This window comes from Octopus sinensis, linkage group LG24, assembly GCF_006345805.1.
Source record: "Octopus sinensis linkage group LG24, ASM634580v1, whole genome shotgun sequence".
NCBI classification, from domain to species: Eukaryota; Metazoa; Mollusca; class Cephalopoda; order Octopoda; family Octopodidae; genus Octopus; species Octopus sinensis.
In genome coordinates, this window is record NC_043020.1 from 8,770,143 (window position 1) to 8,797,259 (window position 27,117).

At 40.0% G+C, this 27,117-nt stretch overlaps 1 protein-coding gene across 4 annotated transcripts in view; it reads right to left on the reverse strand.

Moving 5' to 3' along the window:
- Positions 1 to 3,143: 3,143 nt before the first annotated feature.
- LOC115223900 (ubiquitin-conjugating enzyme E2 H) overlaps positions 3,144 to 27,117 on the reverse strand; it is a 138,338-nt gene continuing 114,364 nt past the window's right edge. For all 4 annotated transcript variants that reach the window (XM_029794623.2, XM_036512869.1, XM_036512870.1 and 1 more), the window contains exons 4-8: positions 26,247 to 26,321; positions 16,635 to 16,674; positions 13,580 to 13,632; positions 8,381 to 8,509; positions 3,144 to 3,395 (exon numbers count right to left, since the gene is read on the reverse strand). In XM_029794623.2, coding sequence (XP_029650483.1) covers positions 3,277 to 3,395; positions 8,381 to 8,509; positions 13,580 to 13,632; positions 16,635 to 16,674; positions 26,247 to 26,321 — 416 coding nt within the window. In that variant the 3' untranslated portion in view covers positions 3,144 to 3,276. The remainder of the gene's footprint in view (positions 3,396 to 8,380; positions 8,510 to 13,579; positions 13,633 to 16,634; positions 16,675 to 26,246; positions 26,322 to 27,117) is intronic.

Consider the following 27,117-nt stretch of genomic DNA (forward strand, 5'->3'; position numbering starts at 1 on the left):
TATAGACTTTTAGTATCAACAGTAAAATGATCAAACAACTAATGTTATTATTAATATTACTGCTACTACTACAAAGTGATTTTGAAATGACTTGATTGATTCATAAAACAAATGAGACTTAATACTAAAACTCCCCACCCCTCCCGACAACAAATATAAATTTTAAACTTTATTTACTGCCCCAAGTTTAGGATGAATTTTCTAATAAAAGGACTTCCTTCAGTGTGTTTAGTTCGAATTGCCAACAAGAGAAAGCTTTTGGCATTTCCAAACAAGGAATTAAAAGAAAAAAAAGAGAAAAAAATAATCCCTCGTTTTATTCAGTGAGTTACTGGTGATCCCTATTTTCAAACATGTGCCGTGGCCCCCATCTGCAGACAATGCAACACTGGAAGTCAGTAACTAAAATTAACCAAACAGCATTGGAGATGAAAGAAAAAGGAAAAAAAAGTAGTATAGGGGACGGGATTGTATGTGTGTCCCCAAATTATATTTTGCTTCTCTTTTGCAAGCACAATTATGACCAGTCTGTGTGTATTTTAGTCAAAGCCCCAGCAGCGTCAGAGACTAAGAAACAACCAGAAAGAATAGTACAATGAGTCCTCATTTAGTTTTTGCAAGCACAATAACTTTAGGCTATTTACTGACAATATGTGGCCCCTGTGGCCCCTATTTGTTAGTGTCTTGGCTAGAGAGGGACTAAATTCTAGAGCCCCAAGAGGGTAATGTCATGTAACACTTTCAGGTCATACAATGTCCCTGACATTTTATGACGTAAAACAGTCATCTAACAAGAGACCCAAGATTTTTATATTCATTTGGAAGGGTTTTCCAGGTTTTTCATTTTAGTGTTTTATTCTTGTTGGTTTTGCTTCTGCGATATAAAATAAAATGGAACTATGCAGCTATGATATAAACATTGAGAATATATATATATATACACACGCATATATATACATACACATATATATATATATATATATATAAAAACACACACCAGTTAATAAGCCAAGGTAATGATTTCAAAAACTATATATATATATATAGTCACACATATACACAAATGTATAGAATGTGCTAGTGTGTATATATACTAATTTGTGAATGGGGTTTCTCCTAACAGGACGAGCAATACAACTGCAATTAATATAAATATTTTTCAGTCTGTTATTGACTGGCTGAATAAAAGAAGCCTCCAGCGATTAATGTGAAGGGTAATGGAATTACAAAGGATTTCACAAATATGGGAACCGACTGAAGTCGAACTCTATGGAAAGACAGGTATAAAAGAATTCAGAGGGCTTTAAAGCATTCACCAGTAATAAAAAAAAAGGGTGCAACAGCGTGAGTGGATGTATATGTGTGTGAGTGTGTATATATATATATATTTATTTATAGAAGGAGCTTCTACAGGACTAGAACTGTTTCATTCAAATGAAATCATCAGGAAGCTTCCTGATGATTTCATTTGAATGAAACAGTTCTAGTCCTGTAGAAGCTCCTTCTATAAAATAAATTAATTTACTCTGCTATGTATTGAGTACCTTATTTACTGTGGTTAACCCCAACTCAACCCGGGACCTACATATATATATATATATATACATACACACACATTTTATACACACATATTTATTCACACGCACAGAGGTATAACATGATGGTAAAAGTAAATGTGCTAGAGTTAGTTCCCTTGCAGCTTTCCTAGCGCTTTCAGCCAGAGATTTGCGGTGAAGGGAGTTGATGGAGAACGGGGGAGTTTATTATGAGATCAGCAACAAGCCGACAGCTACGGTAACAACTATAGAAGGGACAAGAGAATGAAGAAAGACTACGGGCTTGCTAAAAAACACAGACACTATAGTACTATTGCTGCTGGTGGATTCTACGAAACAACAAAAATAATATATATATAAACTATATACATATATTTATGTGTGTTTATGTATGTGTATATGATATATATCTATATCTATATATATATACATTATATATGGGTGTAGTCTTTCATTTTAAACCTGTTACGATGATCCTTCCAACTGTCAAAGTGTTACCAAGAGCCACTTGGTAACATACTGAGAGTCAAAACAGCCTTGAGTCAAGTTTTAAATGAAACTGCTCCTCTTGCATCAGGTACAGAGGACCAAAACTGGATGTAATCCACTTTATTTTGAACCAAATTCAACCGACGACATAAGAAGCAGTCCCCAGAAGATGACAAATTTTCTGGCTGGGTTCTTATTGTAGGCTGACCGGACGACACGTGGGAACTTACAAGCTGAACTGGACATAAACACAGTGAAAGGTAGATAAGAGGTGTGAGAGATAGAGAGAGATAGAGAGAGATAGAGAGAGAGAGAGAGAGAGAGAGTGGTATGAGGTGAGAAAGAAGGAAAGAAAAAGAGGAGGGTGGAATGAAAGATGGAGAAGAATTTGGTAAACTGGCAACAGCAGGAACAAGCAAGAGGTAAGATGGTGGCTACGGGGGACTGGAGATAAACAGGGGGTTAACAAGAGATGGCTTCAACAACAAGCCACAGAATTGTATGTGTGTGTGTGTGTGTATTTTGAGATTAGGCATATGTGTATGTGTGTGTATGTGTATATATATATATATATATATACACACACACATATACACATATATATACACACACACATATACACATATGTACATGTGTATGTGTATATATCTATGTACGTGTGTGTGAATATTATATATATATATATATATATGCAGGCATGTATATATGTGTACGTATGTGCATATATATATACACACACATACATACATGTATATCTGTATATATACACACACACACCTTTATATAAATTTACAAGTACATATGTATATACAAGTGCATATATATATATATATATATATATACATACATATATATTATTAATATACATACATATCTACATGTTCACACACACACACACACACACACATATATATACACACATGTGTGTGTGTGTGTAGATATATCCTTTCTATTTTGAGTTTCAATTTTTCTTCTTTGTTTTATTTATTTATTTTTCTCTGAATTTATTTAAATTTTTTTTTTCCTTTTGCTCTTTTTTTTTTTGTTCTTTTTACTTTCTTCTTTCGAACATCAGAAATTATGTACATGTATGTAAGATGTGTGAAGATTTTTAAAAAAATACCCAACAACAAGGAACTATCAACAACAACAACAACAACTCCTCTTCTTCTTCCTCCTCCTCCTTCTCCTCTCCCTCCCTCCTCCACCTCCCCCAGTCACTGAGCCTGTGTTACAGTTCCATATCCTGTACTTCATCTTCGGAGAAGTCACTCATAGAGCTCTCTGTTGAAGTCGATGTGTGCTCCTGTTCACGAAGGGCTTCTTCTGTTGCATATTTCTTCACGTATTCTGCAAAACCACACAGAACAAACAAATAAAATGTAAACAATTAATAAAATAAAAACCAAATGAAATAATTGAAAATTGGAAAAAAAAAAAAAAAATCTTCTCCTCTAATAATAAAAATAGTTGTTTGTAATTTAGACACAAGGAGTGGCTGTGTGGTAAGTAGCTTGCTAACCAACCACATGGTTCTGGGTTCAGTCCCATTGCGTGGCACTTTGGGCAAGTGTCTTCTGCTATAGCCCCGGGCCGACCAATGCCTTGTGAGTGGATTTGGTAGACGGAAACTGAAAGAAGCCTGTCGTATATATGTGTATATATATATATATATATATATATATATATATATATATATTATATATATATATATATATATATGTATGTGTTTGTGTGTCTATATTTGTCCCCCTAGCATTGCTTGACAACCGATGCTAGTGTGTTTACGTCCCCGTCACTTAGCGGTTCGGCAAAAGAGACCGATAGAATAAGTACTGGGCTTACAAAGAATAAGTCCCGGGGTCGAGTTGCTCAATTAAAGGCAGTGCACCAGCATGGCCACAGTCAAATGACTGAAAAGAGTAAAAGAGTAAGGCGAGCAATTTTTTAGGGGGGAAAAAGGGTTAGGGATGTTACCATGGATTTCAAAAAAGGTGAGGTCAACTCAGAAAGGAAAGAACCAGAAGAAATAGCAAGAGTCTGTCACCCTACTACCTTTGTAGAAACAGTAATACTATAACTGTTTCCCTATTAAAGGGCTGGAAAAACAAAGGAATATTAAACCCTTTTGTCACATTATTTCTGTCTTGTTTCCCTTAAGTTTTAAAATAATAAAGAATTTAGTAAAATAACTTTGTCCATATTACGGTATAAATTTACATGAAATTTTGGTAGAGGGTTTTAATTTAGATCACTTTAACCCTTTTGTTACCATATCTGGATTGGCCTGCTTGCCTAAGCAGCAGGGTGGTGTCATTCAATGGCTAAAATGATGCAAAGCACATAGTGACCAGTGATGTGTAACTCTACAAACTTCCTATAGAAATTAGAGCCAGCACTGAAAGTTACGTTTTGTATACATCTATGTAAACAATGCAATCAAAGATAGAAAAATAGGTGCTACTGAGGACAGGGCAAGAACTCCTGAAATATGTATCTTCACCCATTGACTATTTTCCTATCTTTGATTGTATTGTTTACCTTGACAAATTCGTATACAAGACTTTCAGTGCTGGCTCTAACTTCTATAGAAAACCTGTGGAGATACACTTAAAAAATGCACTACTAACACAAAGTTGGATGCAGAATTGACTTCTAAGGCTTAGCTACACTTGGTAGTATATTATAATTGCAAAACGAAATATGGTGTCCCTACTAGTAATTAATCCTTATATAAGTTTGTGCCTGAGGGTTGTGGCCATGCAGGAGCACTGCCTACGCAATTTGCATCGTTTCAGTACTGCTTAATTTTTAGCGAATAAGGGAGTTTTACACCACAGCCATCATTTGCCTTTCATGTTGTGATGCTGGTACATCTGAAATTGCAGAGGGTTACCCAGGTATATCAAATACCAAACAACATAAGGTCTTGATTTATTAAAATTATCTCCACCTCAAGACAATGTATCGTTGTTACCAAAAGGCAATTGAAACCAATTCCATATGAAAAGGGGAGAGAATCTCAAGTATCAAAATTTTCTCCAAAGTTGAGATGCCATTAAGGAAAAAAAAAAAAAACAAGCTTATTGTTGAGGAGTGACAAGAGGACAATCGTGGACAGGTGTTTCTGGTTTAATAACCATCGTCAGTACAACAGATGTCCAACATCTTCAGCATCCAAGAGATAGTGATATATGCATCCTTCAAAACTTCCATGCTTTCTGAGATTCGCCAACACTACACCTGATTTTCTCCCCTCCATACACACACAAGCATGTATCTGACTCCGCTTTCCAGACATTTGTACATTACTGCATGTACTTTATATGCACTTTCTGACAAGTTGTGGTGCACCTGAGCACTGTATACAATAATTTCATTATATATATATAGAAAAAGAGTAGAAAATATTAACCCAGGTAATTTGCATAATTTAAGCAAAAGGGAGGTAAAAGAAATAACTCAGAATGACCAGTGGTATGTGTATGAACAACATGGACGAATACAGGTATATCAAATACCATACATCATAAATTCTGGATTTATTAAAATTCAACATCCACTGTATAAAACATTATGGGTTTTTGAAACCTAGGCCACTGCAGTTACCCAGGTAACAAAAGCAATCTATTAGCTCCAGGAGAGAACTTCCTGGGCATCTAATAATGAATTAAAATTTTGGCACAAGGCCAGAAAATTCAGGGGAAGGGGTAAATTGATTACATTGGCCCCCAGTATACATCTGGTACATATCTTATCGACATGAAAGGATAAAAGACAACGTCGACTTTGGCGGAATTTGAACCCAGAACGAAAAGACAAAATGCTGCTAAGCATTTTGCCCAACGTGCTAATGATTCCATAGCTCATTGCCTTATTTTAGAGACATATCAATAAGCAGGTCACTTTCATCATCATCATCATCATTGTTCGATCATGGTCGAGACAATGGAATTTACCATGCTACGCCAGACTTCACGGTCCATCATGGCATTACGGAGGTCCTGTTGCTGGATGCCTGTATCCCTGGAGATTACATCAGGGTAGGAGAGTGTGCGCCCTCTGGTATTGCGAGTAGATGGCTTCCAGAGAAGAAGAGTAGAAATTGCCTCGTTTTCAGCTCTACAACAATGTCCAGCAAACTGGACTCTCCTACCTTTCACAAGAGATGACACAGGTGTTAGTTTCCCATATATTTGCATTTTGGTTGGATGACACTTCCATGAGAGATTTTGAGTTCTCATAAGGAGGCGAGTGTAGGTTCCATCCAACCGCCTCTCAAGCTTCTTTGATAACGTCCAGGTTTCTGAGCCATATAGTAGAATTCTACTATATGGCTCAGATCACTTTACCTATTTGCCAATTATCTTTCACCTTTTTACTTGTTTCAGTCACTGGACTGCGGCCATGCTGGAGCACCAGCCTGAAGAGTTTAGACAAATAAATCAAACTCCTTGTATTTATTTTTCAAAGCTGGCTTTTATTTTATTGGTACACTTTTGATGAACCACTGAGATAGGGAGGGAGCATAAACAAACCAACACCAGTTGCCAAGTGGTGCAGGGAAAGAGCAAAGTCGACCAGAGTGGAATTTGTACTCAGAACATAAAAATGGATGAAATGCTGCCAAGCATTTCAGCCGATGTAGTAACGATTCTGTCAGCTCACTGCCTTCGAATAATAATAATCCTTTCTACTATAGGCCCAAGGCCTGAAATTTTGGGGAGGAGGGGACTAGTTGATTACATCGACCCCAGTACTCAACTGGTACTTAATTTATCAACCCTGAAAGGATGAAAGGCAAAGTCGACCTCAGCAGAATTTGAACTCAGAATGTAGCAATGGGAAAAATAATGCTAACCATTTTATCCAGCATGCAAACGATTCTGCCAGCTTATCAGCTTAATAATAATAATAATAATAATAATAATATTAATGGTGATAATCCTTTCTACAGTAGGCACAAAGCCCAGAATTTGTGGGAAGGGGGCTAGATGATTGCACTGACCCCAGTACTCAACTGGTACTTAATTTATCAACCCTGAAAGGATGAAAGGCAAAGTCGACCTCAGCAGAATTTGAACTCAGAATGTAGCAATGGGAAAAATAATGCTAACCATTTTATCCAGCATGCAAACGATTCTGCCAGCTTATCAGCTTAATAATAATAATAATAATAATAATAATATTAATGGTGATAATCCTTTCTACAGTAGGCACAAAGCCCAGAATTTGTGGGAAGGGGGCTAGATGATTGCACTGACCCCAGTACTCAACTGGTACTTAATTTATCAACCCTGAAAGGATGAAAGGCAAAGTCGACCTCAGCAGAATTTGAACTCAGAATGTAGCAATGGGCAAAATAATGCTAACCATTTTATCCAGCATGCTAACGATTCTGCCAGCTTATCAGCTTAATAATAATAATAATAATAATAATAATATTAATGGTGATAATCCTTTCTACAGTAGGCACAAAGCCCAGAATTTGTGGGAAGGGGGCTAGATGATTGCACTGACCCCAGTACTCAACTGGTACTTAATTTATTGACCCTGAAAAGATGAAAGGCAAAGTTGACCTCGGCAGAATTTGAACGCGAAACGTAAAGATGGATGAAATGCTACTAAGCATTTTACCTGGCATGCTAATGTGTCTGCTAGCTCATTGCCTTGATAATAATAATAATAATAATAATAAATGCCCTGATGCAGTACTAGGCAGTGGCTCTCATGGCTTCTGATCTTAACTGATTAGAAGTGTTATCATGTACATTGTTTTGTCTTGGTATAAAAGATCGGCTACAGCAAACATTCTGCTCAGTACTACAAATTTGCTTGTCAGTTGCTTGACCTTAACCAGTTGAGCATGTCCCTTAGTGGCTGACGATATGTGCATCTCTGATCACGAGCAGAAGTAGTGGGGGAGCATCATAGCCATGTGTTGAGAGGGATTCTTTGGGGTTTGAATAATTCACCTCTGGAAACATGGGTGTTTCGTTCAACATCCTTAAACAACCCTTATTCAGGGACCTTTTGAGCGGGATGAGTTACTCGACCAGAAGAAAATTCTAACTGGGCCCCACCTGCAAGATCCTGTGCTGTTTATCTTGATATGAGATCACCATGTCGTGCACATATGGTTGTGATGCATGTGCCTAGTGTACCCTTATCAGACGGGTAGTCATGATGGGTATACTGGGCTTCGTATATTTTACCCCAGTGTCACTTTGATGGCATGCACTGCTCTCTCACTCAATAATAATAATAATAATAATAATAATAATAAGTGTAAACACAGGTGGGTAGATAGGAAAGAAAAAAACTGAAGATTTTACCTTGAATTTTCTTCTTGTATTCGTCTGGTTTGTGCAGGTACATGGCTGCAGCATCACCATTCAAAGGATCAATAGGGTTGGGGTAGGTTAATAACTGTGGCAAGAATGACTCAAATATATTGGACAAATCTGGAAAAAAAAAAAACACAGAAATAAAATCAAAATAAAACTGGTTTCAAATTTTGGCACAAGGCCAGTAAATTCAGACCTGGGGTGTGGATCGTTTTCATTGACGCCGGCACTCGACTGCTACTGATTACATCGACCCCCCCCCCCCCACAAGAGGATGAAAGGCAAAGTTGACCTCAGCAGAATTTGAACTCACATTGTGAAAACATGAAATACGGCTAAGCATTTTTTCCCCAGGCTAACATTTAACCCTTTAGTGTTTAAACCGGCCATATCTGGCCCAAATCTCTCTCTATATAAACGGCAGTTTGTCTGTGCGTGTTTCTGTGTGTCTGTTTGCTTGTATCCTCACCCTGACCACGGCTTTCAACCGATTCTGATGAAACTTGACACACACATAGCCCAATGTCATAATTCAAAACTAACGCAGCGAAAATTTTGAAAAGTTCCCCCAGTTCTGAAAAAAATCGATAAATTCGACATGGGGTCGAGAATCAGAAACACAAACCGCAAACTGTCTAGGGGACGCAACTCCACCTTTTTTAACTAAAAAAAAAATTACCATCATTTTTTTCCATTTTTTTGCTATTTTTTGGCTATAACTCTCTAAAAATGCTTTATAGTTATTTCCCTTACAAACCTGAGCAACGCCGGGCGATACTGCTAGTATTCTATATGTCTTATATTCAAACTGGCCATATCCAGCCTCTTACACCTAACCTACAGTGACATTCTAAAAATAAACAATCACATCATTGAAACCTCAAAGCTATAACATAATGCATGATTAATTCAAAACAATTTGAGTGAAAAAATATTACATTTAAGAGAGTAATCTGAACACTAAAGGGTTAAACATGAAATGGAATGACAAAATTCAACAATGAAAATGTCAGCTGTGCTGAAAAATAGTGTGAGGGTCAAGGCTGGAAGTGTTTTGATTGTAGGCCAACATGACCAGGAAAAAAGCTGCTTCTAATTGTTGCCATTTTCACTGCTGCCATCACCACTATCACCGTCATCTTCATCATTATTGTTCTAATGTCTAATGTCCACTTGCATGTTAATTTAACGAGCAGGCTGTTCTGTCAATCGGATTGACTGGAACCCTTGTCGTTAAAACTGACGGAGTGCCAGTAATACATATATATATATATATATATATATATATATATATATATATATATCACAATCAAGGAATGGCCATAATAGGCCATTCACCCACTAGAAATAACAGCCAAAGCTTCAACCGCAAAATAACATCAATTCCGCAAACCAGGGGAAAATTAAAAAAACATTTACCCTGTAATTTCTTATACGATGCACCGTTTCATCTATTGTTTAATGGTAAACTAACCTGATTAAATTAAATCAAGCCAGTCTTCCATATGCCGATAGTAAGAAACAGCCAGATCCGAGCAGATATTATCACGAGGCACCTCTATCCCTGCCTCGGCAATATCTGACCTAAAATTTTCAAATCATCGCACTCGCGCCAAATTTATCGGCAGCAAATATAAGCCGCCGATTCCATTACGGAATTAACCAGAAAATTCATAATTAATCAATATAGGGTGGCAAAAAATTTCGTAGAATTTATTTGCCACCAGCGGCCTAGTGGGAAAAAATTAAATTTTTATTTTTTCCCACTAGGCCGCTGGTGGCAAATAAATTCTACGAAATTTTTTGCCACCCTATATTGATTAATATATATATATATATATATATACACATATATATATATTGGGTTGGTGCATAATTATTGTGGATTTTTTTCAACAAATTGTATTCCACAAAAACAATAACAATATTTAACAAAAACATATTTAAATGATGGTCTGACTGTCTGCCAAGCAAGTGGGAAGCAGTAATTGAAGTAGGTGGTGAATAGGCACCGGAATAATCATTTAAAGATGCTTTTGTTACTTGTTGTTATTGATTTTGTTGAATAAAATTTGTTGAAAAAAAAGCCACAATAATTATGCACGAACCCTATATATATATATATATATATATTATATATATATATATATATATATATATATTGTTGTGACCCCCTTCGGTCAGACACTGACTATGGGCTTGTACCTAGAGAGTTACGCTCTGAGGCACAAATCTGGGCAAGGTTGTTTTTATGGAAGACCAGCAGGCGCCCACGCATACCGGCCTCCCCTCGCCATGCCACCAGTGTTATCCAAGGGAAAGGCAAGGACCGATACAGCTTGGTACCTGTGATGTCGCAACTCATTTTTACAGCTGAGTGAACTGGAGCAACATGAAATAAAGTGTCTTGCCCAAGAACACAACACGCAGCCCGGTCTGGGATTCGAGCTCACAATCTCACGATCGTGAGGTCGACGCTCTAACCACTGAGCCACACGCCTTCACAATATATATATATATATATATATATTGTGATTAACAAGACTACCAGATTTTGTTATCCATTACTGGTCACAATGTGAAGGCGCATTGCCTAGAGGTTAGGATGTAACACTCAAGATTGTTAAATTTTGGGTTTGACTCCTGGACCAAGCACGGTGTGTTGTGTTCTTGAGCAAAACACTTCATTTCACATTGCTCCAGTTCACTCAGCTGCAAATGGGTACACTCTGTGAGGGACTGGCATCCTATCCAGGGGATTTGTTGGCTTGCTTGCCTAGCCAGTGGGGTGGCATCATTTGAAAGCTAAAACGATGCATTGTGACCAGCAATGTGTACACACGAATTTAGCTGTTCAGGCTACATTTGACAGTTTGCCTAAAAGGAAAAGAAAACACAAAAACTCACCCAAAAACAAAAGGATTTTTTAAAGAAAATCAAAAAAAATATCAACAAGATTATGGCTGGGGGGGAGAACAGTTTACTTAAAGTAGCTGCCCTCACCTTCCACCATGGCTTTAAGGCAACTCCAGAAAATGGAGCATGTGTTCCTCACTGCATCCATGGGAAGATCTTTGAAAGCCACCTTGGTCTTGGCCATCAGCAGATCAGCCTTGGTTTTTGCGGGCTGAGTGGTTGGTGTCTTTCTCAACTGTGCCCCACACATAGTAATCCACGGGATTACAAGTGGAAGAATTAGGAGGCCAAAAATTGGGGCTGGTGAAGTCATAGAAATTCTCCGACAACCACACTTCTGACTCATTTTAGAAGCATGATAAGGAGCCAAATCCTACCGCCACACATATGGCTTTCCAACAGCAACCCTCTCTAACCAGGGTTTGACCACAGTTTCAAGTGGCTTCACTAGAGTCACATAATATTAGAAATCACATAGTACACTCTGTACGAAAGTTGACATTTGGGAGGGCATCCAGCCATAGAAACCATGCCAGAACAGACAATGGACAATGGAGCCTAGTGTGGCCCCGTGGCCTTGCCAGCTCCTGTCAAACCATCCAACCCATGCCAGTATGGAAAATGGATGTTAAATGATGATGATGATGATATATAACTTCAGAATTCAGAAGACAACACCTCAGCAATGACTGAAAAAACCACAAAAGAAAATATCCTTCAGTTCCATGATGAAAAAATGGCAGGAAGATATTGTGGCACCCAATAGCATTCCCACTTGGATCATCTTTTGGTCTTTCATCCATGACCAAAAAAAAAAAAAAAAAAAAGGAATAGGCACAGGAGTGGCTGTGTGGTAAGTAGCTTGCTAACCAGCCACATGGTTCTGGGTTCAGCCCCACTGCGTGGCATCTTGGGCAAGTGTCTTCTGCTATAGCCTTGGGCCGACCAATGCCTTGTGAGTGGATTTGGTAGACGGAAACTGAAAGAAGCCTGTCGTATATATGTATGTGTGTGTATATGTTTGTGTGTCTGTGTTTGTCCCTCTAGCATTGCTTGACAACTGATGTTGGTGTGTTTATGTCCCCGTCACTTAGCGGTTCGGCAAAAGAGACCGATAGGATAAGTACTGGGCTTACAAAGAATAAGTCCCGGGAGGTCGATTTGCTTGACTAAAGGCGGTGCTCCAGCATGGCCGCAGTCAAATGACTGAAACAAGTAAAAGAGTAAAGAGTAAAGAGGATGAAGATAATTTTCATCTGTGTCCCATTTACCTGGCCCTTCACTACATTTAGCAGTGTTCCTACTGTTGGAGACAAGTCCTCATACTGGATAGCCAAAGGATCTCTGTGTATTTTAACGTGTTGCCTCCTTCCTTCCTAACCAACCACGGAGCTGTTTCTTCTTCTTATTCTTCTTCTTCCCTGCCTTCTCCCCACACTCCAAGGCCATTATATTACTGTCCCGAGTCCTAGAACTCGCGGGGCCAGTTACTCAGTTTTCATGGTATATAAATGACCAAGGTCACTCATATTGACTTCGATGGGACATCAGTCCATTGTAGGGTTACTCATTTACGGCTGAGTGGGCTGGAGTGATATGAAATAATAATGATAATAATAACAAAATTATTGTGTATAGTGCTCAGGTGCACTACAACTCATCAAAGGTGCATGTACAGTTCATAGAATTATGTACAAAAGTCAGGAAAGTGAACAGTGTATGAGTCATGATATACATGTGTGCATGCGTATGGAGGGTTGGGATATCAGGTGAAGTGTTGGTGAATTTCAGGAAGCATGGAGGTTTTAAAGGATGAAGTGGTTTGGTCAAGAACAGAACGCACTGCCCAGTTGGGGAATTGAAACCATGATCTTCTGATTTTCAGTGCTATGTCATAACCACAAGGCCCCTGTACCTTCACATACACTCAATATTGGCACCTCCTCCAAGAAACACCTCCTCAAAACTCCCAACTGTGGTACCTATTTACGGCCAGGAGGAGTGTACCAGTGACAGGTGTGTGTACAGAGGCGATGGTCGGACACACACATGTCCAGTCCTCTAGCCAGTTATGAGTCAGGAAATAAGTTGGCATTTGGAAGGGCGCTCAGCTGTAAAAACCATGCCAAATTAGACTGTGGAGTTTAGTGCAGTCCTCTGGTTGGCCAGCTTCATGTCAAACTGACCCAACCCAAGCCAGCACAGAAGAGGACAGACATTGATGATGATGATGATTATGATGAATAAAAATCCTGAAAGAACTCAACTCACCATATAGTGCGGTCCACGCTTGGTTAATGACATCCAAACACACCGTTCCCGACCTGTGAAATGTTTAATTAAGACATTGTTAAATTGGGAGACAGTAATCACAGGAGTGATGGTGGGATGGGGGGAGAGAGAGAGGGGGGGACCAAAAGCACAACTCTCACTTTGGATAAGGTAAAAAGGAAAAGAAACTAAAATGACCAGATGACCACAGTGGTCACGCCAACTTCAAAAAGGTTGACATTTTAACATGGAGAGTGGAGCGGGGAAGATGAGGAGGAGGGAGAGGGGAAGAGAGGAAAGAGGGGAGGAGATGGAAGGGAGGGGAGGAGAGGGAGAGAAGTGAGAAAGAAAAAGATAAACCTACAAATAACATCAGGTAAAATATTAAGAAAAAACAAAAACCCCTTGTGGATAGAAAAAGTCAAAGGTTGGCCCCATGGGACATGAAGCCACATCCTTTCCTATCCAAAAGGGGTTTTAACTTGATATTCTTCTACATACTATTATTTATAGTTTTATCTAATTCAAGTTTCCCCATTAACCCTTTGGTTACCCCATATTTCTGTTGAAATCCACTCCCTTTATTTCAATTAATTTTGAAAATGAAGAATTTACTAAAATAACTGTTGCTATTTGACTGGTTTTCAGAACATAAATTAACGTGAAATTTTGGTGGAAAGTTTTGCCAGAGATCACTTTAACCCCTTAGGCCTTCAGGATTTTCTGTCCACCGCATTTTTTATCTATTGATACAGCTGAGAATTTATCCTGCATTGTGGAGGCGCAATGGCCCAGTGGTTAGGGCAGCGGACTCGCGGTCGTAGCATTGCGGTTTCGATTCCCAGACCGGGCGTTGTGAGTGTTTATTGAGCGAAAAACACCTAAAGCTCCACGAGGCTCCGGCAGGGGATGGTGGTGATCCCTGCTGTACTCTTTCACCACAACTGTCTCTCACTCTTACTTCCTGTTTCTGTTGTACCTGTATTTCAAAGGGCCGGCCTTGTCACACTCTGTGTCACGCTGAATACCCCCCGAGAACTACGTTAAGGGTACACGTGTCTGTGGAGTGCTCAGCCACTTACACGTTAATTTCACGAGCAGGCTGTTCCGTTGATCGGATCAACCGGAACCCTCGTTGTCGTAACCGATGGAGTGCTTCTATTTATCCTGCATTATCTTGTAGCTTTCAGATTTCAATAATGTGATTAAGCTGGCAGAAACGTTAGCATGCCGCGAGAAATGCTTAACAATATTTCGTCTGCCATTTCGTTCTGAGTTCAAACTCCATCAAGGTCAACTTTGCCTTTCATCCTTTCGGGGTCGATTAAATAAGTACCAGTTACGCACTGGGGGATCGATGTAATCAACTTAATATCCCTTTGTCTGTCCTTGTTTGTCCCTTGTGGGTAGTAAAGAAGTAAATAATGTGATTGTTTGCTTTTAGAATGACATTGTAGGGTAAGTGTGAGAGGCTGGATCTGGCCACTTTGAACATATAACAGATAGAATATTAGGACCAGATATGGCCAGTTTAAATGTTAAAGGGTTAAAACATAAAATTTATATCACAAAACCAAGGACAGTTTGATGTGGATTAGCATCAAAAGGGTTAAAATGATTCCTTTCATTCATTAACCCTCAACCATTGCTTCTCATGTCACCACTTTGTAGTCTGTGCTCCACTGAGGAGGTCTAACTAGATTGAAACATGACTACAGTTATCACCCATATTTACTGAAATGATTCGCTGTTGATCTGATGTTATCTAGACCTCCTCCTATAAATATTTCTAATTTAATTTTTGATAGCCACAACATTGAATATGTCGACAATAACTTCAATATATATCATACAAGCAGACAAAAGTTAACCACAACAACAGCAGTGGTAACATGCATGTTCTGAGTTCAAATCCAATAGTTTCATCGGACAAGGATTGATTTGTAAACGTTTTATAGTCTTATGAAACATCAGCAGCGTCTCAGGCTAGGTGAGCTGCCAACTGTCTGTCTCTCTCTCTCTCCACACATGCACACACAGTTACATTGCATACACTACATATATATCATTCCCACTTCAACCATGCTGCCATCTCACACACACACACACACCACCACCTCATCAACCTCCTCTTCTCAAATTCTCAAAACAGCCATAACATACATACCAGAAATATTCACTTTGACACAAACACACACACACACACACATTCCTTTCATCACTTTCACATACACCTCAACACAAACACACAACCTACATATTTTTATATACTTAAATACATTCCCCCGCTCCACCACATTGACATATCCACACACATATACACCTATTTCAACACAGATACCATCATACACTCACACACGAAAACACACCACCTCCGTATTTTCAAATACCCAGACACAAACATTTATATTCAGGATGCCAGTGCTGCCTTGACTGGCTTTTCTGTGCCGGTGGCACATAAAAAGCACCATCCGAACGTGGCTGATGCCAGCGCCGCCTTAGCTGGCTTCCGTGCTGGTGGCACATAAAAAGCACCATCCAAACGTGGCCGATGCCAGCGCCGCCTTGACTGGCTTTTCTGTGCCGATGGCACATAAAAAGCACCATCCGAACGTGGCCGATGCCAGCGCCGCCTTGGCTGGCTTCCGTGCCGGTGGCACGTTAAAAGCACCAACCGATCATGGCCGATGCCAGACCCCCCTGGCACCTGTGCAGGTGGCACGTAAAAAGCACCCACTACACTTGCGGAGTGGTTGGCGTTAGGAAGGGCATCTAGCTGTAGAAACACTGCCAGATCAGACTGGAGCCTGGTGCAGCCTCCTGGCTTCCCAGACCCCGGTCGAACCGTCCAACCCGTGCTAGCGTGGAAAACGGACGTTAAATGATGATGATGATACCTACATACAGATACATCGACTTCAACACTTACACATACTTCTGTACTTTCATACACCTACAAACACACACATCTACTTCAGAACATACATACACATATATACACAGAGCAGTGGGGAAAGGAATTTCTAGCAAGAAAGTCACAGAGAAACCAACTTACACTTCATCGATGTTAGGATGGAATATTCTGTTCATAAAACCTGCAACAGACAAAAAACAGAATGGTTAAAGGTCAAACAAGTAGAGGAAGGAATAGTATAAATATATTCAGTAATTCCTTGACTATCGTTGGTGTTACATCACCCTCCACCCCCCCCCCGCCGACAGGTGAAAAATCTGTGAAGTAGAAACAGTACTGTACTCTTTAATCTCTCTCTTACTTGTTTCAGTCATTTGACTGCGGCCATGCTGGAGCACCGCCTTTAGTCAAGCACTAGTCTTTGCACTTTCATGCGAGTTCCATTATGTAATACTTGACTGATTGAAAGATTTTTTTTAGCAGCATTACAATAGGACACTGAATCTGTGCTTAAGTATGTTTTAGGTGCTTAAGTACGTTTCTGGTATAATCTGTGCTTAAGTACGTTTCTGGTATAATATTAAGGACTTTGTCATTTTTGCAAGACAGAATTTGTAGGAGATAAAATTACTTGTTTTTCCATTTCTTCTGGTGTGCAGTTGTTGAAAATTTCTGGATGCAAAAGAACGAAATAATAAATAGATTTATAAATGAAAGTTTGATAATTGTGTTTATTTCCACCACATGACACATTATTGCAAACATGTTTTAACTAACCTATACTATACACACACACAAACATACATTCATATATATATATCTCGAGTTGCGGCTGTAAAGGGACCAGCCTTGTCATATTCAGTGTGAGGCTGAATCTCCCTGAGAACTACGTTAATGTTATGCATGTCTGTGGAGTACTCAGTCATGTGTGAGTTAATTTTATCCTCATGTGGTAATGAAAAGTGAAATTGACAGCCAATATTTGCTGTGTCTATGTTACTTTGAACATTTCTTTGGATTTTTGTACCCACTGTCTCTCTCACTTTCTTTGTGTATATGTATCTATGTCTCTTGTGATGTGATAAACATTTAAAAATAAAACGAACGCCGTCACCACTCACTGTCTCTCTTTCTCTCTCACTTTTTCTATTACTTCCTCTCTGTCCTCCTCTCTCTCGTGTGACACACACAACAGGTATGTACAAAAGCAAAAAGTTAGTGTATTAATATTATTGATTATATTTATATTACTAAAATAGCAGAACCATCGGTCACAGAAAATGCTTGGGATTTCTTCTGGCCTTTTTATGCTCAGAGTTCAAATCACTCAAAGGTCAACTTTGCCTTTCATTCTTTTGAGGTCAATAAAAGAAAGTACTAGTCAAGTACTGGCATTGATGGGATCAGCTGACACACTTCCACTAAAAATTGCTAGCCTTGTGCATAAATCAGAAACCATTATTATTATTATCATTAATAATAATAATAATAATGATTATTATTATTATTATTATTATTATTATTATTATTATAAAAGGCAATGAGCTGGCAGAATTGTTAACATGCTGGGCAAAATGCTTAGTGGTATTTTGTCTGTCACTATGTTCTGAGTTCAAATTCCGCCAAAGTCGAATTTCAGGCCTTTGTACCTTTAGTAGAAAGGATTATTATTATCATTATTATTATCATTATTATTAAGGCAGTGAGGTGGCAGAGTCGTTAGCACACTGGGCGAAATTCTTAGCAGTATTTTGTCTGCTGCTATGTTCCATGTTCAAATTTCACTGAGGTTGACTTTGCCTTTCATTTTCCAGAGTCAAATAAGTACCAGTTATGCACTGGGGTCGATGTAATCAACATAATTTCCTCCCACAAGCTGCCCTTGTAGTAAAAATTTGAATCCATTATCATCATTATTAAGGCAGTGAGCTGGCAGAATCGTTAGCATGCCGGGTGAAATGCTTAGCAGTACTTTGCCCGTTGCTACATTCTGGGTTTAAATTCTGCTGAGGCCAACTTTGCTTTTCATCTCTTTGGGGCTGATAAAACATTGGGGTCAATGTACTTGACTCACCCTGCCCTCAAAACTGCTGCCCTTGTGGCAAAATTATTATTATCATCATTATTTTTTGTGGTCTGGTCTAGTAAGTTACTTGGGGACCTCGCTGGTGCTGGTGCTACATATAAGCACCCAGAACACACTGTGAAAGGGTTGGTGTTAGGAAGGGTCTCCAGTCACAGAAACTATGCTGAAGCAGACACCTGGAGCCTGGTGCAGTCATCTGGCTTACCAGTTCCTGTCTAACCATCCAACCCATACAAGCAAGAAAAACAGACATTAGATGATCATATTTTTTTTTTTTTTGTTACAGTATCAAAGTAACTAAATGGAAAAAAAGACAAACTTGTCATTTCTATTTATATAGACAATGACACCCAGCTACAATAGAGGACAACAGATGACAGGGACCAGCCAACAAGTGAGTCCCTATGTGGCAGTTTGATTTGCTAGAAATAGCAGCCAGATCTGGTTTTATAAAGGAGAGGAAGCACTGGATAATGTTGTCCTGGATTTACTCCTTGTAATCATTGTTTTTGAGTCTGTTTCGGTATGCTGACTTTGGGTCGGATGGGACATTTTGAGGCAGCAATCTAGAATGCTTTTCGATCATAGATCAACTCAGGCCTGACCTGGGGCTAAACAAAACCACCAAATGAATGAGATGAGTCAACGAGGGAGTCTGAATTGCTAGAGATAGCAGCCAGGTGTCTTTCAAATCAAACCCCACCACCCTCACTGCCTCAGAAAATGTAGAACACAACAACGATGGTAATCAGAGATTTTCTGAAGAAAAGAAATTTCAAATTATAATAATAATAATAATAATAATAATAATAATGCCGGTGGCACGTAAAATGCACCAATCCGACCATGGCCGTTGCCAGCCTCACCTGGCACCTGTGCAGGTGGCACGTAAAAAGCACCCACTACACTCACGGAGTGGTTGGCGTTAGGAAGGGCATCCAGCTGTAGAAACATTGCCAGATAAGACTGGAGCCTGGTGCAGCCTTCTGGCTTCCCAGATCCCCGGTCGAACCGTCCAACCCATGCTAGCATGGAGAACGGACGTTAAACGATGAATAATAATAATAATAATAATAATAATAATGAAAATAAAATACATGAGATCGTCACAGGTGGAGAACCTTTGACTATAATTCTACGGGATTAAGGAGGGCCCACATGAGAAACAAACAACAGATAAAAGACAAAACAAAACAACAACAAAATAAAATGAAATAAAAATAGAAAGGATTAAGACCATGGATCAAGATTAAGAACATAATTTGTTGTGCTGGCTTTTGTTGAAAATTTTAATCCGACAAATATTTCACAAGCAACATGGCAACTAATTCATCCTAGTTACATTCTCCTACTGTTGGCAGCCATTATACTGTGGCTATGCTGGAGCACCCAGCACCTTCACGTTGGTCTGAGACAACATATTTTATTGATTTTTTTTTTCATTATTAATTAATTGGCCGAGTTTATCTTGTTTTTCTTTTGGAGTAATGTGACATACACCTCAATACCCATTTCTTTATTACCCACAAGGGGCTAAACATAGAAGGGACAAACAAGGACAGACATAGGTATTAAGTTGATTACATCGGACCCAGTGCGTAACTGGTACTTAATTTATCGACCCCGAAAGGATGAAAGGTAAAGTCGACCTCGGCGGAATTTGAACTCACAACGTAACGGCAGACGAAATACTGCTAAGCATTTCGCCCGACGTGCTAACGTTTCTGCCAGCTCGCCGCCTTCAATACCACAAGGCACTTTTACCACCTCAATACCACAAGGCACTTTTCGTTGGATATAGTCACACATCTTTCTACCTGTCCATCCATTCATCAATCCATCCACTTATCTACCCACTTATGTATGTATGTATCTAGCTGTCTGTCTAGCTATCCATCTATCTGTCGATCCATCTATTTATCTTACCTACTTATGTATCTATCTCTCTATCTGTCCATCTATCTACCAACACTATCATCAATTTTAATGCCAACTTTTCCAGGTCACATGATGGAATTTGTTGAAGTGGATTTTCTACAGCTGGATGCTCTCTCTGTCACCAACCATCACCTATTTCTGAGTAAGGTAATATTTTCCATTTCCCTTGATCAAACACGTTTTCACAGAGGATTGGAAGCAAGTGAGAAACCTTGTGGTTGAGAAACAAATTCCTTAATCTCACAGAACACCTGTGCCTATACAGTACTCATGACCCCTTCAGAGGGCCACTGAAACTAGTGGGAGGGAGCTAGGAAGATACCCTCAAACTGAAAATCTGGCTTAAATGTTTACAACAGAGTAAACTCCATGAAAAGGTACCCGATGTGCCGATTGATGGTGTTAAGCTAGAGGGACAGATAAGCATATCACCCAATTTGGCTGCTATTTCTAGCTCTGATCCATAAACTAATTGCTCCAAATATACTCGCACTCACCTCCCCCCATATTTTACATTACTACAAGCAGTGCTTTACAGGACAGAATGCAGTGGGTGTGCCAATCCAGACATGTTTGCTTTCTTTTCTCCACTTGCCATCATCATGATTTAACACCTGCTTTCCATGTTGGCATGGGTGGGATGGTCAACAGGAGCTGGACGGGTAAAAGACTACACCAGGCTACTGTGTCTGTTCTGGCATGGTTTTTATGGCTGGATGCTCATCCTAACACCAACCACCCCACAGAATGGACAGGGCCATGTGTAAAGGACCTGCGCCAGTGTCGTGTATGGATCACTAGTGCTGGTGCCATGAAAAGAGCTTCCAGCACACACTATAAGGTGGTTGGCATTAGGAAGGGCATCCAGCCACAGAAACTATGCCCAAACATACGAATGGAGCCTGGTGCAGCTTCTTAGTTGGCCAACTCCTGTTGACCCATCCAACCCATGCCAGCATGGAAAAACGGATGTTAAATGATGATGATGATTCACCATTGTCCATTCTGTTCATCTATGCCAGATGATGTTTAGTCTAGAGGTCAGTTCTGATCAAGAAGACTTACAGCCAAAAGCATTCCAATGTGACCATCCTGTCTTTTCTGTTTTTTGTTCTAGTCAAGCCATATCTAAGATCACACTCACTAAGACATGGTAGTTTTGTTTTTGTTTGAGGAATATATGGCTACTATTCCTAGCGACTGTACAGAGGGTCCCTCATTGGTTCATAGGAGACTAATGTGGTGGCAAGACTCAGTTTGACTCTTGCTCTGATTCAGTATTTATCAATCAGAGATGGCACACATCACAACACAGCTTTGGTTATTAATGTGGTGTGGAAGCACTCCGTCGGTTACAACGATGAGGGTTCCGGTTGATCCGAATCAACGGAACAGCCTGCTCGTGAAATTAACGTGTAAGTGGCTGAGCACTCCACAGACACGTGTACCCTTAACGTAGTTCTCGGGGATATTCAGTGTGACACAGAGAGTGACAAGGCCGGCCTTTTGAAATACAGGTACAACAGAAACAGGAAGTAAGAGTGAGAGAAAGCTGTGGTGAAAGAGTACAGCAGGGATCACCACCATCCCCTGCCGGAGCCTCGTGGAGCTTTTAGGTGTTTTCGCTCAATAAACATTCACAACGCCCGGTCTGGGAATCGAAACCGCGATCCTATGACCGCGAGTCCGCTGCTCTAACCACTGGGCCATTGCGCCTCCGGTTATTAATGACACTTAAGGTGATGATGATGATGATGTTGTTTGTGTATGTGTGTGTGTTTCATGGTAGTTTGCCTGTGGGGAGACAAGATCTTTTATCTTTTACTGGATTCAGCTATTTGACTGCAGCCATACTGGAGCACCACCTTCAAGAGTTTTTAGATGAACGAATTGATCCCAGTACTTATTATATCAGTCATTGCCAAATTGCAAAGTCATGGGGATGTAAACAAACCAATAGCAGTTGTCAAGAGACAAACACACATGATGGGCTTCTTTCAGTTTCCGCCTAACATCCACTCACAAGGCCTTAGCCAGTCCAAGGCTATATATATAGTATAAAGACACTTGCCCAAGGTGCCATGCGGTGGGACTGAACCTGGAAAGCAAACTTCCTACTACACATCAACATCTGTGCCTATGTTGATAGCTGTAATAGTAGCTGTGCTGGGAAGTTTAGAGGCAACAATCTATGTAGTAGCAGGCAATGTGAGGGTGAGAGCTTGCTATTGAATCTGACCATAACCTCAACACACGTCCAGTTGGTCTTTCGTTTTAAGTATTCAAATTTCATTGTGTACGTGTGAACTGCTCAGCCACAGGGGCATAAACAAACAAACACTGGTTGTCACATGGTGGTCTTGTGATAGTACAAATAATTCTGCTTTGTGTCGACACCAAGTTTGTGGTGGGAAAGTTGGAAAAGTGAGGGGAAAAAGAAAGAAAAAAAAAGCAAGACTATTCAATCGATAATTGATCTAACATATTGATCTGGATGCCCAGATCAATATGTGTACATTGTCTTATAGTAGTGGTTGCCAACCTTTCCTATGCCCCATACCTCTAAAAAAAATGTTTGATTAATTTTTTCACCCCACACTCCCCCTATGTTATATCTGAAGAAGAAACAATCAATTTTCTAATAACTAATTAATTTTCTTTAAATTGAACCAAGATACATTAATTAGTATTGTGAGGATAAACAAAGTGAACTCCTAACAAAATAAGTTTTTCATTTTGTGTACAAAATACAAACAGATCAATAAGAAAAAATTATGAGCAGTAAAATCAATCACAATTGTGAACAGGAATTTCAATAATGTCTTTGTTTCTGATTCTCATTTTCTTTTTACTTGTTTCGGTCATTTTGACTGCGGCCATGCTGGAGCACCGCCTTTAGTCGAGCAAATCGACCCCGGGACTTATTCTTTGTAAGCCTAGTACATATTCTATCGGTCTCTTTTGCCGAACCGCTAAGTGACGGGGACGTAAACACACCAGCATCGGTTGTCAAGCAATGCTAGGGGGACACACACAAACACACACACATATATATATATATATATACATATATACGACAGGCTTCTTTCAGTTTCCGTCTACCAAATCCACTCACAAGGCATTGGTCGGCCTGGGGCTATAGCAGAAGACACTTGCCCAAGATGCCACGCAGTGGGACTGAACCCGGAACCATGTGGTTGGTTAGCAAGCTACTTACCACACAGCCACTCCTGCGCCTGACTTTTTATCAAAACATGGAACTTTCTAGTTGATTGTTGGTCCACAGTTCTGTCTGTGGATTCAGGTGGTTCCTAGATTTTGTCTTCATTTGTTTTCTTACCTCACAGGTGTGGCTGTCTGGTAAGAACCTTGCTTCCTAACCACATGGTTTTGGGTTCTGTCCCACTGTGTAGCACCTTGGGCAAGTGTCTTTTACTATAGTCTCAGGCTGACCAAAACTTTGCAAGTGGATTTGGCAGACGGAAACTGAAAGAAGCCTGTTACATGCGTGTGTGTGTCTGTCTCCCACTATTACCTGACAACCAGTGTTGGTGTGTTTATGTCCCTGTAACTTAGCATGGAAAATGAACACAGAACAATGGAGGTGAGAATAGTGATGACGTTGGGGAGGGAGATGCAAGAGGATAATAATAGAATGAGGGCACAGTTCTTGGTGTGTTTAATGAAATAAAAATTATTGCTTAAGAGTTAATAATTTTATTTTACAAAGCAATTTTAATAAACTCTGTACTTCACCTCTTTGTCACACAATTTCTGAAATGAAAGCATTGCATCCCCAGGGGGCATGGTACCCCACATAGTAGTACGAGTAGTAGTAGTAGTAGTAGTAGTAGTAGTAGTAGCAGCAGCAGCAGTCAGAACCTCATCACATTCTGTGTCCCACTGAATCTCCCAGAGAACTATGTTAAGCAAACGTGTGTCTGTGGAGTACTCAGCCACTTGCACAGATCTTACAGATCTATGATAAAAAGGCATTCCAGCCATGACCGCTGCCTATTTTGTACATCCGAAACTACTATATCCAATGTTTGGTTGCTATTTCTAGCAGATCCAAAAGTCTTACAAAAGTTACATTGTTGAATAGTGGTGGTGGTGGTTGTTCAACCCACACTCAATTATGACCAAGGTGGACCTAGGACGAAAGAAAAAAGCCATTCCCACAAAAACCATGCAGTCATTGTTCTACTGTTTTAAAGACCAGTGTGGCGAGATTTAAAGGGAAATTTAGCTGCTATTTTTAGCATGTCAAGCACTGATGTACCTTGTGGTTTGATCTGAAGACAGTTGTAATAGTAGTGGTAGTAGTAGTAGTAATAGTGTTTTAGAGTGTTGCTCATATAGCTGCAGCGAGTGTGTCATTAAAACAGAACTGGAGGACAAGGTGGAGGCGATGTTGATGTTGATGTTTCGGGCCATGGTCAATGTTATGATGGTTGGTTGGTTGGTCGGTTGGTCTGTCGATTAGTCAGCTGGTTGACTGGTGGTCAGTCAGCTGGTCGGACAATGAGGAGGGATGGAAGGTATTACTGATGATGGCCACATTATATATTTCTTTACTACCCACAAGGGGCTAAACATAGAGGGGACAAACAAGGATCTACTAAACCAGGGATTAAGTCGATTACATCGACCCCAGTGCGAGAAACTGGTACTTTATTTATCGACCCCGAAAGGATGAAAGGCCGATGGCCACATTATATACATTACTGATGATGGTGGTAATGCTATATAACTGACCTCACCTGTGCTGGTGCCATGTAAACAGCACTGAATCCATTCTGTGGGGTGGTCAGCGTTAGGAAGGACATCCAGGTGTAAAAACCATGCCAAAACAGACACAGCAGCCTGGGGTAATCTTCTACTTGGCTGCCTCCTGTTGGACTGTCCAATCCATGCCAGCATGGAAGGCATTCGTTAAACGATGATAACGATGATGGTGATGATAGTGCTAATAATTACTGATGGTGGTGGCAATGTTTTATTAATGATGGGCTTTCAATATTAAAATAATAATAATAATGAAATTATTGTATACAGTGCTCAGGTGCACCACAACTTGTCAGAAAGTGCATATAAAGTACATGCAGTAATGTAAAAATGTCTGGAAAGCGAACAATGTATGAGTCAGATACATGCCTGTGTGTGTATGGAGGGGAGAAAAATCAGGTGTAGTGTTGGCGAATCTCAGGAAGCATGGAAGTTTTGAAGGATGCAGTGCTCCGACAACTAACAACCGATGCCGGCAGTTTGTTCCATGCTTCAGCAACTCTCAGCGTGAAAAAATGTTTCCTGAAGTCATGGGAGCTGTGCTGTTTTCTTACTTTGTAAATATGTCCACGGGTGTTAGATGGGTGGAGTTTGAAAAGGTGCTCAGAGTTATTGTTTGTACGATGGTTGATAATTTTATGGGTGTCTGCCAAGTCAGCTGCCAGATGTCGGAGTTTCAATGTGTCCATGCCCAGGGAAGTAAGGCATTCAGGATATGGCAAATGCCTGATGGAAGGTATTCTTTTGGTTGCACGTCGCTGAACAGCTTCCAGACGATTGATATCCTGGGCAAGATAGGGGTTCCTCCTGGGCAAGACAGGGGAAAGTGTTTAATAATATTCCACCAGTGGTGGTGGCCATATTAAAGAGAAAAGCTGGCTTAGAAACGAAATAGAAATGTTACAACAGCAACAAGAACAACGAATTTATGAAGCACTTACCTATAGAGGGAGACTTAAACGGGTATTTCTCTGGAAGATCCACTCTTACCTTCCAGACTCCACCTTCATAAGGTGCTGAAAACAAGATAAAAGAACTCGTTAAGTCAACATGTAAAAAACACATTTCTTTAGCTTTTGTAATTAAGAATTTTTAAGGGGGAGAATTAAAACAAAAGGAGAAAAGAAAGAAAAACAGAATGAGGGTGGGGGTGGAATACAAAGAAAGACTACAGGATGTTAGGGAGGAAAAAGAGGGGAGAAGGGGGTGTAAAGAGAGAGATAGAGAGAAAAAACAGGAGAAAGAGGTAAGGAGGATTTGAGGGGAAGGGGGAAAGGAAGAAAAGAATGCACCTGTGCCGGTGCTGTGTAGACACACCTGTGCTAGTGCTGCATAGACGCACCTGCGCAGGTGCTGCATATATGCACCTGTGCTGCTGCTGTGTAGACACACCTGTGACAGTGCTGCATAGACGCACTTGTGCCAGTGCCATGTAGACGTACCTGTGCCAGTGCCACGTAGATGTACCTGTGCCAGTGCCACGTAGACGTACCTGTGCCAGTGCCACGTAGACGTACCTGTGCTGGTGGCACGTAAAAATCACCCAGAACACTGATAAGTGGTTGGTGTTAGGAAGGGCATCCAGCCTTAGAAACCATGCCGCAACAGACAACTGGAGCCTGGCCAGCTCCGTGTCAAACCATCCAACCCATGCCAACTTGGAAAGCAGATGTTAAATGATGATGATGATGATCTTAATTTGATTGCACCTATTGACATCTTTCACAACATTTCCTTCGTTTTTCTGTCAGAAAGAAAACTGGTTTCCAAATTTGTTTCATAAAATAACGTGCTTTTGTGTATACCTGAATG